This window comes from Trachemys scripta, chromosome 6, assembly GCF_013100865.1.
Source record: "Trachemys scripta elegans isolate TJP31775 chromosome 6, CAS_Tse_1.0, whole genome shotgun sequence".
Classification (NCBI taxonomy): domain Eukaryota; kingdom Metazoa; phylum Chordata; order Testudines; family Emydidae; genus Trachemys; species Trachemys scripta.
In genome coordinates, this window is record NC_048303.1 from 84,747,538 (window position 1) to 84,761,498 (window position 13,961).

A 13,961-nucleotide genomic window follows, 5' to 3' on the forward strand; every position below is an offset into this window, starting at 1 on the left:
CTGGAGCAGTGGCTGGGGTTGGATCAGCCCCCCTGGGGCTGGAGCAGCGGCAGTCAGCCCCTGCCACAGGAGCAGCGAGACTGGAGCAGCTGCAAGTCCCCAGAAGTGCTCTATTCGTTGTCCGTCCCATCCCGCCCTGGGATTATCAGTAAAAGTCTGGGACAGGTTGCGGGCTTCTGTGAATGTTTGTTTATTGCCCACGACCTGTGCCTGACTTTTACTAAAAATAACCATGACAGAATCTTTACCTTAATCATGAGTAACACTTTATCATCTCCGCTTGGCTAGGACAGTGATTCTCAACCCGGGGTACATGTACCCCTGGGGTATGCAGAGGTCTTCCAGGGGGTACATCAACTCATCTAGATATTTGCCTAGTTTTACAACAGGCTACATAAAGAGCACTAGCAAAGTCAGTACAAACTAAAATTTCATACAGACAATGACTTATTTATACTGCTCTATATGCTATACACTGAAATATAAGTACAATATTTGTATTCCCATTGATTTATTTTATAATTATATGGTAAAATGAAAAAGTAAGCATTTTTTCCGTAATAATGTGCTGTGACACTTTGTATTTTTATGTCTGATTGTGTAAGCAAGTAGTTTTTAGTGAAGTGAAATTTGGGGGTTCGCAAGACAAATCAGACAGTAATCTGGAAAGGTTGAGAGCCACTGGGCTAGGAGACACCATCCCATCTTGGCAAATGATGACCTAGTGTTAGTTATTGAAGCCTTCTCAGCTTGACTACAGCACTGCAAAATATCAGAAGCATTCAACACTTAGGAAAGTCCAACTGGTACAGAAGGTTGCAGCACATTGTCTGAGCAATGCAGACTACCATGAACACATCAAAGCAGTCCTGCACCCCGACTCTGACTTCCCTCAGAATATTGAAACAAGGTTTCGGTCCTCAATGGCCTGGGCCAAGGGTATTAAAAGGCCATCTAAAGCTCCAGGATGAAGACTCTGGTTGACAGTTTTACTCTTCTAGCACAATGGAACTCTCTACAATAAGGATAAAGGTCATCTATTGAAGAGACAGTGGTTTTTCAGGGGCCAACCTAAAACTGTTGAATTAATTCCCACAAAAACGAAGACCATCACAAAACCATAACATGTTCCACTCCAAATGCAAGGCACATTTTTTGACTTTGCATTCTCTAACAAACATACAGCAGTGTGTGTGTGTGTGTGTGTGTGTGTGTGTGTGTGTGTGTGTGTGTGTGTGTGTGTATAAATATATATATAAAATTAAAAAAAATTCCAAAACTAAACTCTTCATTGTACACACCTCTTTCCCTAAGGAGAGGATAAGAGAACAAACATATGACAGATGTTAGCCATATTTCTTAATGTATTACTGGAATGCATAGGTGCTGACTTCCTCTCTACCGAGGGGTGCACAACCCCTACTCCGCCCTAGGCCCATCCCAACTCCACCCCTTCCTCCAAGCCCCACTCTGCCCCTGGTCCCGCCCCACTCCACCCCTTCTGCCAAGGTCACACCCCCATCCCGTTTCTTCCCACCCCCTGCCTGGAGGACGCCCGGTCCCCTCTCTCCCAGAGCCTCCTGCACGCTGCTGAACAGCTGATCATGGCATGCAGGAAGTGCTGGGAGGGAGAGGGAGGAGTTGATTGGTGGGGGCTGCTGGTGGGCAGGAGGCGCTGGGGAGAGACGGGGAGCTTGGCTGCCGGTGGGTGCTAAGCACATGCTAATTTTTTTTTCATGAGCACCCACGGAATCAGCACCTATGCTGGAAGACACTCATTTACTAGAGTGATACACGTGGTAAAATGACTGTGACTGACAACACCATCGACTCCATCCACAGCACCCAATCTAGGAAACTCTTGCCAACCCACAACACCTGAGGAGGTTTGCAAAGCAATTAAACAAATGAAGAACAATAAAGTACCAGGTCCTGATGGCATACCAGCTGAAGTACTGAGAGTAGGGGGAGAAACACTGAGTAACAAGCTTCATTTGCTGCTCCTCAAAATCTGGCACCCCAAAGAAATCCCCACTGACTTACATAATGCTAACATCATCACCATTTTCAAAAAGGGACACAGGGCCGACTGTGGCAGCTATCGAGACATTGCCCTCCTCTCCATCGCTGGGAAGATTCTTGCTAGATTCTTACTGAATCGCCTGCTCCCTCTTGCAGAGGAAGTACTTCCAGAGTCCCAGTGTGGCTTCAGACCATCACGAGGCACCACCGGATCAGCCAGGCAGATCCAGGAAAAATGTCAAGAACAACACCAGGAGCTGTATATGCCTTTATTGATCTGACGAAAGCCTTTGATTCTGTCAACCGTGAGGCTCTGTGAAAAATCATGTCGAAGTTTGGCTGCCCAAGCAAATTTATCACCATTGTAAGATTCCACCATTACCAGATAACTGCCTCCATTCTGTGCAGTGGCTCTACCTCAGAGCCCTTTGTCATCCAAACTGGGTAAAACAAGGTTGTGTATTGGCACCCACCCTTTTCTCCATTTTCTTAGCAGCTATGAAAATGTTAACCCAAGACCATTTGCCACATAGCATTGGCGTCCAATATCACAACTGATGGCAACCTCTTCAACCTTTCCCATCTCCGTGCCAGAACTAAAGTAATATCGGCAACAATAACCGAACTCCAATAGGCAGATGATTGTGCTGCAGTTGCACACTCAAAGGAGGATCTACAAACAGCCCTTAATTGCTTCTCTGAAGCTTACAAAAGCCTAGGGCTAACTCTGAACATCAGCAAAACAAAAGTTCTCCACCAGCCAGCTCCCAGTCAAGCATCAGATCCAGCAAGAAAGATCTACACTGACAGAGAAGAAGTGGAAAACAGAATACTTTGTCTATCTTGGCAGTCATCTCTCACAGAGGGCAGACATAGATGTCAAGATACAGCACAGAATCCACTGCGCCAGCTTTGCCTTTTGCAGACTGTCTCAACGGGTGTTCAACATCACAACACATACTTGACTTTTAGTTTATAAAGCGGTGGTAATCCCAACTCTCTTCTACAGCTGTGAGACTTAGTTGACCTACAGAAAACACCTGAAAAACCAGCACCAGCACTTTCTTCGGAGGATCCTCAACATAAAGTTCGCTGCACTAATGCCAGTGTCCTCACAGAGGCCAATATCTTCAGTGATGAGGCCCTGATTATCCAGTACCAACTGAGGTGGAGTGGGCAGTGTGTGCACACACCTGATGTATGCTTACCAAAACAACTGCTGTACGCCCAATTCACCAAAGGAGAAAGCAAACAGGGAGACTAAAAGAAACGCTTTAAAGACATCCTCAAGATAAACATCAAGAGATGTGGCATTGACACCACACACTGGGAGACAGTAGCCCAGGACAGGGATAACTGGCAAAGACTTGTCAGAGAGGGAACATTCGTTTTTGAGGAAAATCGCCTTGCCCTGGTTGCAGAAAAACGCCAGAGAAGACAGACAACTGTCACGCAGCAATCGCGGCCCAACCCTGACTTCCAACACCACCCACAATGTCTGCCAACGAGTCTGTGGCTCAAGGATCAGACTCCTCAGTCATTGAAGGACCCATAAAAAATAAACACCTGTGAAAGAGATCATCCTTGACTTCGCGGGATCGCTGACACAGACACGCTTGTGGTAAAAGAACTTAAATAGATTAGACTAGCCAATGGCTACTACTAGATAGGTGGTCAAAATTAACTCAGTTTATTACTGCCCAGGGATCCCTGCAATAACCACCCCATCATGTTGCCATGAGTGGCGAACTTCTGCAACCATCTGCTGTGGTTTTAAAGTGTGGATTTTCATATTATTCATATTCACAGCCTTGAAAAGTTGACATGTATACTAAAAACAACAGACTATACCTGAAATTTTCAGCAGCCTCCTTGCTACATTAGCAGGTAGTGTAATCATACTTGAATAAGAGTTCTCTTTCACACACTGTCATAACTATAAAGGGAAGGGTAACAGCCCTCCTGTGTACAATACTATAAAATCCCTCCTGGCCAGAGACTCCAAAATCCTTTTACCTGCAACAACCACAAATGGGATCACAGCTGTTTTAAGGGATCTAAAGACCATGTTGCAAAGTTCTCAACCAATTTTTTAATTTTTTAATTCCCTTCTCCAAATTAATCTGCAGGTAATCAGACTGAGGATTTTGTTTTGGCCAATTATAAAGATAGTGACAACATGTAAAATTTAGATCCTGATCCTGGTTCCAGTTTTATCTCTGAAATGTCCACTGGTGTTTTATGTTTTAGAAGTTTTTCAGTGTGAAAGTTCCACTTTAACAATGAGAGGAAAAGAAAAGGGAAAGAATGGTTATTTACTTTATAGTAACTGTGGTTCTTCAAAATGTTGCAGTCAGTGTGGATTCATGGTTAATGATTGATTGTCTGTAAGAAATCCACCAGGTTGTTGCTAACTCCTGGAAGGTGAAGAGCCATTGGGGTTATTCCACGCTAATGACACCACGTCCATAGCTTGATAGCTTCTTGGCACGGGGGTAATGATCAGGTTTCTCCTTGCTTTTTAATATAGTACATTTTAGATGTATTTTCTGTAAAGATCTGAATTTCATAGAACAAAGATAAATGTCATGCATGGAAGCCTGATAGCTCTGAGCTCCAAGATGTTTGCGTCAAATTTCATGTCATCCTGTAACTAAGTCCCTTGCATCTGGGGATGGTGCAGATGTGGTCCCCAACTGGTTACTAACGCATCCATGATTATTGTCATTGTGGGAGGAGGGGCAGAGAATGGTATTCCTCTTCATATATTCTTGGAATCTAACTACCAGTTCAGTTCCAAGATGACATAAGGTGGGACTATGACCTTATTATTCATCTGATGTCTTGATGTGGAATAGACTGACCTCAGCCAGAGTTACAGAGGCCATAGATGAAGTCTGGCAAGTGATGTCACATATGTGCATGCTGACATATGACCTAGGATTCCGAGGCAAGTCCATACCGCCATGGTTGGATCTGATATTATTTAGTTCAGTATTGATTGCTGGGACAGGGACCTGTCCTGATACTTCTACTGACTGGGAGTTGATCATGGCTCTTATTAATTCTATCATCTCTCATGGAGTGAAAGATGACTTCTTATAGTTCACCAAGAGGGCCAGCTGGGCAAACAGGGAGAGGATGTATTTCAGGGGTGTAGTGGTCTCCTGCCTCTGATCAGCCAGTTGCCTAGGTACATATGTTGTGGATGCCTCTCCTCCTTAGGTATACCATTTTATCTCACCATTCTATGTACAGTCTGAATGACAATACATTGTACTGGTAATGGTTGGTCCCTACTGTGAACCTCTGGTATTTCCTGCGGGTTGAGTGAATGAAAATACACATCCTATTAGGCAAGAGCCATGAACCAATCCTGAGCCTGAAGGGATGGAATAATGGAGGCAAGGATCACCATCCTGAATCTGAGACAGCATATGCATTTGTAAAGTCTTCCCAGGTCTATGATAGGATGAAGACCCTCTTTCTTCTTCAGAATATGGAAATATCAGGACCAGAAGCCTCTTTCCCTCTAATCCTGCAGTACTTCATCTGTGACTTCTAGATGAAGCAACAAGGCAACTTCTGTTTGTAGAAAAGTATCCCTGAAAAGGGATGGCTGGGGGGCAAGGATTGGAATTGGATGGGATAGCTATGAATGATGATCTCTAACATCCATTTGTCAGATGTGATGGAAGACCAAGCCTGGTGGAAGCGGACAAGGTGACTTCCAAAGAATACATTCTGTCCTAGACTGACTTGGGTATGGCTCCCAACAATCCCATCAAATCTGCTGTCTTGCAGCAGGTTGGGAGCATGATACCAAGAAGGAGGAAGACCAGCATACTTTATGAGGCTGATACTTGTAAGACTTACAATATGGGTCTGGTATGCAAATTCCCAAGGAGCACAGGGTGGCCCTCAAATCTTTAATGGAGTGTAGAATATTTGCTAAATATTCAATTATTTTGTAGGGCAGGTATTGCAGCTTGTATTACAGCTTGCATCTCCTTGGGGATGCCTGACCCTATTAGCCATGAGGCTCTTTGCATCGTTATAGCTTTAGCCATGCATCTGACTAGTGTCTGAGGTGTCCATGGCCACCTGCAGAGCAGTTTTAGCTACTAAATGGTCCTCACTGATTATGTCCTGCCCCATGTTAAAAAGTTGTACTTATACAGAGTTCCAGGGAAGTGGAAGAGTAAGCTTTCCTTCCAGAAAGGTCAATTTTATTTTTTTTCCTTTCTCCCTTGGGTTGCTCTTGTTGGAGCTAGATTTCTCCTGCACAGCAGAGACAACTCACAAGCCCAGGCTGGGTTGAACATAAAAATGTTCAAATCCTTTCTGTGGGACTCGGTACCATTTTACAAACCTTTTTGCTGTGGCAGGAATGGTGGTAGGTGTCTGCCAAGAAGACTTTAGCAGGCTTGAGTATCCCTTTTTTTATTGGGAGAGCAATTCCAGCAGAATCCAATGCAGTCAGTATATCAAATAATTTATGGGACTTCTCCTGTATCACTGAAGACTGAATGTTCAAAATGTCTGCTATCCTCATTAACAGCTCTTGGAAAGCTAATTACTGCTTCATCTGGCAACAATGAAGTGAAGTTCTTGGGAGGCTAAGGGATTGGTGTTGCTGTCCCAATACTATGTCTGATGATGCCTGACATTCCTCCCTGCCCAATGTCAGTGGTCTGTCTAGGGATGCTGCTGGAGAATGTGATCTTCTCAGTTTCCTGGAGTGAGAAGGGGATCAACTTCCTGGAAGCCTGAGATGACAGTTTTCAACATGCCTTCAATAGGGCCATGGTGGCAAGCCATAAAGGTATGGTTGGCTTGCATGATGGTGGCCAGTCCATTGCCAGTCAAAGTAAAGCTGTGACAGAGCCCTGAAAGAAGAGATTCCAGTTCTTTCCACTGGGTCCCCGATGACCTTGAGGGAGATGGATTTCTGCTTGACGATGGTCAGAAAATGTGACCTGGTGACAGGAAAGAGGAATACACGTTCTCCCAAGGCAGTACCAAGGCATATGGTGTTCTCAGTACTGGGTTCTGTTCCAGTACTGGCAGTGATCTCAGTGCCATGTTCATCATTTGGGTATATGTGGTTCCTCCAGTAGGGGTCTGCCAGTACCATGAGTGACTCTAATGGAGTTCAATCAGTTTCTGCATGGTCATCATTGCTCATGGAGTCGGTTCCTGAGGCATGTTTCGCCAATACTGCAAGTATAACCAATTCTACTTCACTAGCTCTTATTTTTATATGGCGCTTAGTGGGCTTATTCTTGAAGGTTTGCTTTGGCCTCTTGTAGCGGGGTGAACACCCGCTCCTGCCTGGAAGGGCTTGAAAGCAGCCCTGGGGAGAGCTGCAGCTCTAAAAGCTGGGCTGACTGGGGAATCGGCCGCAGCTGGGCCACACCCCAATAAGGCCACAGCTGGCCAGTATGAAAATGCTGGGAGCCAGGAGCTCAGAAGTCTCTCTCTAGCTGTAGAGGGACAACAAAAACAGTATGCAGAATTCTGAGTTTTTGAGTACATAAGCCATGGCCTCTCCACTTTGTCACCATTGGCAATTTCACGTCAGTAAGGTGTTGGATGGAAACTTCTATTTTCATTGTCTTTGGGGAACATGAAGTTTTTCACTTGCTGTGGCCTATGCAGTACAAGGAAATCACTCAGGCTACTGCTCAAGTGGGTCCACAGTCCTGGATCATCTAGACTTAAGGAATTAAACTCATCAGCAGCTGTTTCTTGCACCTCCACCACACTCTTCACACTCTTCTCTGATCTACACTTTTCTTCAGGAATGTGCATGGTTACATCCATTTGAGATGGAGATATGGATGCTGCAGTAGCTGCCAGATCACCTGCACTCTGACTAACTGGAAGATCAGGCATCTCCTCACCACTCACATCCTCACTGGGGCCGGAAGGCTCACCTTGAACATTTGTGTCTATGTATCTCAGAAGAGCTCCTTCCTGCTTAGATAGAAAAGCTTCCTTTGCTTTCTTTCTTTTTCTGAATGTTGCCCCAGAGGGGCGTTTTCTTCTTTCACTCATGACTGCTGTTCTGTGCCAGGTATAGTGGCTCTCAACACTGAATTGAAGGGGACAAATAAGCAGGCTGGTAGCAGGCCTGAATGAGGGAAGATATCAGTGTCTTAAGGGCCTAACTGGCTCCTACTACTTCATTGACTGCCTGTTCTCCTCAAGTGGGTTCAGGGAAGCAGTAGGAAACAGGAAGCTCCCTGAGAAGCTAGTGTTAATCAGTCCAAGCTCCTGGGGGTGCTAGAGAGGTACATAAGAGGCTCCGCCTCCTCTCTCTCCCTGCAGCTCCTGCTGCTTCCTCTTATTCCCTCTCACCTTTTCCCCTGCCTGCCTATGTCTCTTGTGCCCTCCTTCCTCCAGCACAGCACTCCACCATCTCTGTGCATCTAGAGCAGAGAGAATACATATGCACCAGCAGCAGACACAATTTTCTAGACTCTGGGTCCTAGTGGCACCTCCCCACAGTCTGGCACCTGAGGCAGACGACTCAGTTCACCTCATGGTAAGACCAGCCCTGAATCTACTAACACAAAAGAGCAGCAGGTTGGATTCTGCTGGATTTCATCTCAATACCATGGGCAGCAAGAGGGAACTGGGGGGGTTGCGGTCACTCCCTGATATGTCCTCACACAGGAGCATGAGGAAGCACAGGGCACAAGCAAGTGTCAAAAGACTCTGATCTTGCATGCATAAGTCACATGCACACTTACAGCGGGATCTACACAGACATACTTAAAGAAAGGGACAATACAGAATAAACAATAAAAAAAACAATGGAGACCTACTGCACGCTATACAGTAAGCAGCAGCAAACATTTAAATCCTGAGTGTCCACTAAAATGAAGTGGGTTCTAGCCCACAAAAGCTTATGCCCAAATAAATGTGTTAGTCTCTAAGGTGTCACAAGGACTCCTTGTTGTTGTTTTTTAAATGTCCTTGACAGCAGTTAAAATGAGCCTTAGAAATCAAAGAGACAGGAATGATCACCAGACCAATGAGTTACCTTTATAGCACCTACTCTGTAACATGTAATAGTGACAGAGTCTGTGAGGAGAAATGATTAATGATTGTTTCACATTCATACTGTGCGAAAGGCAAGCAGAATGGACGATATAGAGAGAGATTGGGATATCCGGGGGGGAAGGGGAGCAGAGGGCAAAATTAGAAGACAAAAACTCTTCTCAGTGTCAAATGGGAGACAGCATTTTGGCCCTACAAAAAAAATTTGGTTGGTTACACTACACATGTACGCACACACACACATTTTTAAAAAGCAACAATTGTATAATTAATGTCAAACAAGGCAAACATGATTCCTCAACACTGAAACAAAGGAAAGCAAATGTCCAGATAAGCCACCTATCACCAGAAGCCAGGTTCCTAGTCTAAAAATATAAACTGGTAATCAGCAGTTGTGTTGGTAGCAGATGTATGGTAGCTAGTGATAAGGCTTGCTTTTGTGTTTGTACCTATCATCAAACTGCATACTTGCAAATGTGTAACTTGTCTGACCCTGCTTACAAGTCCGATGTACAATTCATCAATAAGCATCAAAGCACCTACTAAAAAGAGTAGAGTTATGCAGAGCTGGAGCATAACACTGACTGGGACAACATGAGTTCATAAGGTAGAACTTTATCTGCTTCTTGTGAACTGCAGGAGTCCAAGAGGAAAAACCTTTCAGGCCCTAGTGGAAAGGTGTGTTGTTTACAATATTCTGAATTATATCCTACAAGCTTATATGTGGGGCAGTATAGGCCTAATTGGAGGTGGAACTGGCAAGCCTTATTTTCTTGGGTACAGGATGTGGTGAGAAAAGCTGCGCACTGTGGAAAAGTTAAACAACTCCTCCAGTTATCCCAAGGGAAAAGAACATCGCAAACCCCCAAGAAACCCATCGCAACAACCCCACAGTTTTTGTGCCATTATTAGTGAGGCAAGAGCCCCCTTCTTTGACATGTCCATTGTTAGCTTCAATGCCTGGGACAAAAACCCCAAAATCTCAGTTATTACTACGCAAAAGATATAGATATATATATATATATATATATATTATTAAGCGTTGTCCTTTGTTTTTTAAGAATTTATTCAGCCTGTGAGTTCGATCAGTGATTTTCAAACCGTGGGTCGCAACCCAGGCACTGGGTCGCGACAGCTCTGGTCAGCACCGCCGACCAGGATGTCAAAAGTCCCATCAGTGGTGCTGCCTGGCTAAGACAGGCTAGTCCCTACCTGTTCCGACACCGCGCTGTGCCCCAGAAGTGACCAGCAGCAGGTCCAGCTCCTTAGTGGGGAGGCCACGGGGCTCCGTACACTGCTGAAGCCCCGAGCACTGGCTCCGCACAGTTCCCAGCCAATGGGAGCTGTGGGGGGCGGTGCACGCGGGCGAGAGCTGCGCAGAGCCGCTTGCGCGCCTCCACCTGGTGCCAGACCTGCTGCTTGCCACTTCCGGGGCACAGTGCAGTCCGCGGGGCCAGGACAGGCAGGAAACCTGCCTCAGCAACCGCTGTGCCACTGACCAAGAGACACCCGAGGTAAGCTGTGCCCCAGCCCTGAGCCCCCCCCAACCCAAAGCCCCTCATCCCCAGCCCCTGCCCAGAGCCTGCACCCCCAGCCCAGAGCCCTGACCCCCTCCTGCACCCCAACCCTCTGCCCCAGCCCACAGCCCCCTCCCACACCCCGACCCTCTCATTCCCAGCTCCACCCTGCAGCCCTCACCCCCACACCCCAACCCTCTGCCCCAGCCTGGAGCCCCTCCCACACCCAAAACCCCTCATCCCCAGCTCCATTGGGTCGCAGGCATCAACTGGGTCGCCAGAAAAAAAAGTTTGAAAACCACTGAGTTAGATATTGTACCTTATCTTTGTGCTAGTCTTCAACCACAATATAAAGCAACTATTATGGCTTCAAACAAGGAACTTTGTTCAGGAAATGGCCTCTTGCTATTTTCCTGAACAGAAGCACTTATAAAATGTTTAGAAACATTTTATATCAAACACAAACCCACATTTTTGACCCTTTAAAAAAAATTCACATAATGCAGAAGATGAGTAACCTAGTTCAATTTAATTAGGGTACTTTTTTCTTCAGAAGGAAATAAGGAAATGCAGTAGATGTAATCAGATGATTTGGCTGTATTTCCTTTGGAGGGAAATGGATGGATGGATGGATGCAGGGGGGAAAATGGGCGGGAGGGAGAGAGAGAACACGCGTGCAAAGGAAAAGAATATGCCATTGTATTTTTACCTTAATACCTGCAGCTCTTCTTCAGAGTTCTGCACCTCGTCTCTGAGCTGTCGCCAGCGCAGCAAAGCTTTCAACTCCTGCTGCTCTCTTGCTTCGTCATGTGGCAGCTGCTTAGTATACAAATACGTAGTTCATTGTTTGTTGTTTTCCCCAATGGTCAATAATTTTCTGATGGAAAGACTTGTTTTGTTTCCCTTTAACATGTAGGAGGAGCAGAGGATGGCACAAACATCTGCACCCTTGTTGAAAAATGCAAGCTTTACAAAGGGTTAAGACCAGCACAGGGAAAACAGGAGCCTCGCTGGGAGCATCAAATCAATAGTCAGTTAAATATTTCTGCCTGAGGAGGGAGATAGGCAGATTGTTTTCCCCTCAGAGATTGGCAATAAGTGAACTGGACATACAGTACAGATACCTGGCATATCAGTTCTGGCTGCATCTTTATTCTTCCCAGCCTTGAAAGCAGAAAGCTGTTTTGTGTCCTGATTTCACTCCTCTTTCCTACTATTTCTGCTATGCTGGTGTAAGCTCCCTGTTGTATTTTCCCCCTACCAAAAGCATATTTATAGTGATGGTTGCTAATGAAATATATGCCAAATGAACTAACTTCTGATTTCTCCTTATGGAAATAAAATTTGGCATTCCCTTGAACTACACTACTATTTCAGTCTGAACTGCAGTTACTGTGATGTAATATAGAGTATATTTATAACCTAATTAATATACAGCAACAAAATTACCCAATGATTAAAAAAGAAAAATACTTTTCATAGCCTTGTAAATTAATAGGAAAAAAATCATCCAATTGTGATTTTTGTTGCCCATTCCTTACCAGTTCTGCAAAATTTGCTACAGAGCAAATGCCTTCAGCTGGCTCAAAACAGAGTAGAGGCAATGAATAGAAGCAGCTTGTAACAGAGGAGTGATAGTAAAGATGGGGATCAGAGAAGAGTTTGAGGATGGGAAGGGAAGGCAGTTAGGCAGGGGCTGCATCTTTTTCTCTCTTTCCAGAAATCTGGATATGGTGGTGGTAATGATCTTATATAGTACAATATATGTGCCTAGTACTTTACAAAACAAACAAAAATAGAGTCCCAGCCCAGAAGAGTTCTGGGACACAGATGGACTCCTGTGCCCACATGGTGCTGTTGATTTCAGTGGTGCTCAGATATGGGAAAGATCTTTAGATGGGTGGAAAGGACAAAAAAGAGCAATGGATTGGGAGAAATGGGGCAATTTTGAGTAGTGGGTCCTTGGGTAGATGATCATTGAGAAAATATGTTTCAGTTCTTATATGCAATGACCTATACCTTTGAAAAGGTTCATGTTCAGTGTGGATAGGTGTGGAAGTAAGGAATTTTAAACCAATTTATAATGCTACTAGAATCTGCATTCTAACAGATGTAGCCTCAGAACATACTACTTTTAAATATAGATTTATAGTAATTTCTTTTAATTTAATATTAAGGCATTCAGTTAGAGACATCTTAATTTCTACATTATAAAACAGAATGGTGATCTGTCTTCATACCTGTTGTGCTACTGCCCAAAATACGTCTTCCAAGTAAGTAGCAAACCCTTCACTTATCCATTCTTCAGTCCAATCACGAGCACCAATGGCCAATCCAAACCAAGCATGAGCAATTTCGTGGCACAGACGTGTTCCACAGAGATGGCTCCCTCCAGTTAATACGCTTTGTGACAGGAAGATGATGTGTGGGCTGCATAATATGAAGGACAAAACACATTATAGTCCTGTTACAGCATGCATTGCGTGGCTATAGTAATATGTAGACTTTATTAGCCTTGTCAGCCTGTTATTACTATATGCATGTTAGGTCATGACAGGTAGTTTATAGCTTGGGCGTTTTTAGGAATTAGGTTGCACTTTATTGTTGTCTGGCAGAGATTCAAGCTAAAATTCTGCCAAGTAGTTTTTTCATATTCAACCATCAAACATATATTACCTATAATAAGTAACTTAAACCAAAGTTTTACATTTTTCAAATTACAAGGCTGATTTATTTCAGTGGAAGCATATTTAAGCTAAGATAATAAAAAAAGAGCGGGTGTGAATACAGACAAGAGGTATTTATCAGTAAAATGATCCAAGTAGGAAATAAATACAGCAAAAATGGTTTCAAAAGAAAACAAGTTGCTATCCAAAGGCAACAAAAAAGCACGTAGGATAAAGCACACACACACACACAAGCCATATTTGATTTGTTACAATCCAGACAAGTTAACAAACATGATACAGTCTAAGAGCCATATGCTTCAATCATTCTATGAGGTGCGCAGGGAAGCAGAAAGCCCTTTACCACATAGATACAGTCGGGGGAAGGCAGAGGGGAAATGTGGATACATGGTGTGTTCTTCTCCACTCTGCATAGTCACCACCACACCTCAATGAATATAACAGAACCCCTGTACTAAGGGAAGGTCTGGTCTGATGGGGGAGGAGTTGGGGAAAATGCTATATGTGGTATAATTCACTAAGGAAAATGCTTAAATTGTATTGCAAATTATGGCTGCTGTGCTCTGCTTTCTGAGACAGCTTCGTCTACACTTATATCAAATAGAAATTCAATGCTCCAGTAAAGTTACTTAACTACTCTTGTAATAAGGTACTTCTTGGTGTGAGT

General features: G+C 44.3%; 1 protein-coding gene across 4 annotated transcripts in view; it reads right to left on the reverse strand.

The window, feature by feature from the left end:
- The window catches only part of AOPEP (aminopeptidase O (putative)), a 368,640-nt gene that overhangs the window by 194,192 nt on the left and 160,487 nt on the right, over positions 1-13,961 (reverse strand). For 2 of the 4 annotated variants that reach the window (XM_034773788.1, XM_034773786.1), the window contains exons 9-10: positions 12,848-13,037; positions 11,317-11,423 (exon numbers count right to left, since the gene is read on the reverse strand). In XM_034773788.1, the coding sequence (XP_034629679.1) occupies positions 11,317-11,423; positions 12,848-13,037 (297 nt within the window). Of the gene's footprint in view, positions 1-11,316; positions 11,427-12,847; positions 13,038-13,961 lie in introns of all 4 variants that reach the window. The other 2 variants (XM_034773787.1, XM_034773789.1) reach the window with 1 other exon arrangement.